Source organism: Apodemus sylvaticus, chromosome 23 (genome assembly GCF_947179515.1).
Source record: "Apodemus sylvaticus chromosome 23, mApoSyl1.1, whole genome shotgun sequence".
NCBI classification, from domain to species: domain Eukaryota; kingdom Metazoa; phylum Chordata; class Mammalia; order Rodentia; family Muridae; genus Apodemus; species Apodemus sylvaticus.
Window position 1 is genome coordinate 53,432,107 of NC_067494.1, and position 2,425 is coordinate 53,434,531.

General features: G+C 34.4%; 1 protein-coding gene across 1 annotated transcript; it reads right to left on the bottom strand.

Moving 5' to 3' along the window:
• Window positions 1-392: 392 nt before the first annotated feature.
• On the bottom strand, window positions 393-1,322 carry LOC127674003 (vomeronasal type-1 receptor 4-like). The gene has a single exon (XM_052169816.1). The coding sequence runs from the start codon at window positions 1,311-1,313 to the stop codon at window positions 393-395; it is 921 nt and encodes a 306-aa protein (XP_052025776.1). The 5' UTR covers window positions 1,314-1,322.
• Between the last annotated feature and the right edge of the window lie 1,103 nt (window positions 1,323-2,425).

Consider the following 2,425-nt stretch of genomic DNA (forward strand, 5'->3'; position numbering starts at 1 on the left):
CTTTCATAATTCTGATAGTTGTTATACTATCTAGCATAGAAAGAACAGACTGAATCATGAACCTTGTGACAAAAAAGAAAGACTGTCTGACAAGTGGGGTCATTTAAACAATAGTGGGAAAAATATAACCCAACAAGCCAACCACAATAGGATCTTAGGCCTACTAACTGAAATGGAGCATACACTTAGCACAGTTAATTTGGTTAAAAAAATTTATTTTCCAGTCTGTAATCTATGAGGGAGAATATAGCACTATTCTGATCTGAAATGATCATTAAATTTATATCATCCCCATATATTATTTCCCTATTACAGTGATACTTAGAATGACTTATGTGGCCTAATATTTGATCTTCATTATTAAAAATACTATTTATCATTTTATTATAATATTATGGTATTCTTAAATTTCTCATGAAGTTAAAGCAGAATCTGGAAAAAGTGAAATTGCAACTCATCACAAATGGGCCTAATGTAGGAAAACACATAGAAATTATGGCTGTGATATTCATTACCCACCAACTGGGATTATCTGAAAGAGCAATATAGCCTTGTAAAATTGAAGAGAGAGTATAAAATGCTAGAAATGTGCAAACCAGAATCAAGATGGTCTGTGTTGCTTTGTTTTCAACAGAATTTCTGAGGGAGGTATGAGTGTGGAGAATATGTTGAACCCTCTTCTTGTGTCCATAAAGAATGACAATCATAAAAGCACTGGAACATACAATGAGCAGAGAAAATAGAACTTCAGGAAATACACAAAATGCTGTATATATTATAGCTACTAGTTTGTCACGACCTACAGAGTGGCAAAATTCAAAGTCTCTCTTCTGTGTCTTATTTTTCTTATTCCTATTGGTAGCTGTATACATGGGGAAAAGCATATTTATTAGAAAGAAAAGGATCCAGCAGAGAGAAATTGACAGGCCAATGAACTTTGTAGTTTTGGTTTTATATTCCTTCAAGCAGGAGTTTCTGGGGCTGATTGTGATTGCCTGAAAGACACTCAAGAAACAGGTGGTGCTAATGGACATATTCCTGGCTAGTCTTTGAAAATAAAAAGTAAGTTTGCATCCAACATCACTGAATAACTGCTTCCATCCAAAAGCTCTCACTACTTCAGGGATTCCTTTGGAGAGAATAATCAAGACGTTGGATGTGAACACATGTATAAGAAGCAAATCTATTTTCTTCAATGTGTGTTCCTTGTAGTACATGATTAGGTAGTAGAAAAGCAGAGAGAAGTTTCCTAGAATACCAAGTGCCATCTGAAGGAAGAACACTATTCCAACTGTCATGGTCCTCAAGTCCATTCCGTCATTCAATAACTCTTATTTATTTATGTATTTTTTTTTACATCATGGCAACAATAAAATCTCTGATCCAAAACAAATTGAAGTTTACATGATTGAGAAGTATGTGTGAAAGAATCACAAAAAAACTATTAAACTATTTTCAAAGCCATTTTCTAGAGTATAGCATGACTCTGTTTACAAACAAAATTTTATCATGATTAATAATTTCCAGTGAATAATTTGAAGTCTATAAATGCACATATTTATAAACTGAACTTTTCTTACATTTGCATGAAATGCTAACATTAAGACTAATGGTGTTTCATCCAGTGGGAAGCACTTGATAATGAATTCATGAGAATGAATGAATTCACAGACCACAGTAGAAGATCATACTGGAAGAAAATATACATTAGTTACCATTTCAGTATGAAAGAAATTAATATTTTACACATGTGATACTGAAGCCATAAAAGTGCATATGTAATACAATAGAGTGAAAATGTACACCTTAAAACAGTTATTTATTATAACAAGTAGAAGAGTGTAACAATAAGCTCGTATTAAAAATTGAAGCCTGTGATTGGGTTACCTCACGCAGGATGACACTTTCTAGCTCCATCCATTTGCCTAAGAATTTCATGAATTCATTGTTTTTAGTAGCTGAGTAGACTTCCATTGTGTAAATGTACCACATTTCCTGCATCCATTCATCTGTTGAAGGCTGTCTGGTTTCTTTCCAGCTTCTGGATATTATAAATACAGCTGCTATGAACATAGTGGACCATGTTTCCTTATTATATGTTGGAGAATCTTTTGGGTATATGCCTAGGAGTGGAATAGCTGGGTCCTCAGGTAATACTGTGTCCAATTTTCTAAGGAACCACTTAGAAAATATCCTGATTGAAGTAACCTAATCACAAAAGAACACACATGCTACGCACTCACTGATAAGTGGATATTAGCCCCAAACATCTGAATACTGAAGATACAATTCAAAGACCACAAGAAGCTCAAGAAGAAGGAATACCAAAGTGTGGGTGCATCGGTCTTTCTTCAAAAGGGGAACAAAATACTCACGGGAGCAAATATGGAGACAACGTGCAGAGCAGTTTGTCTGAAGGAAAGGC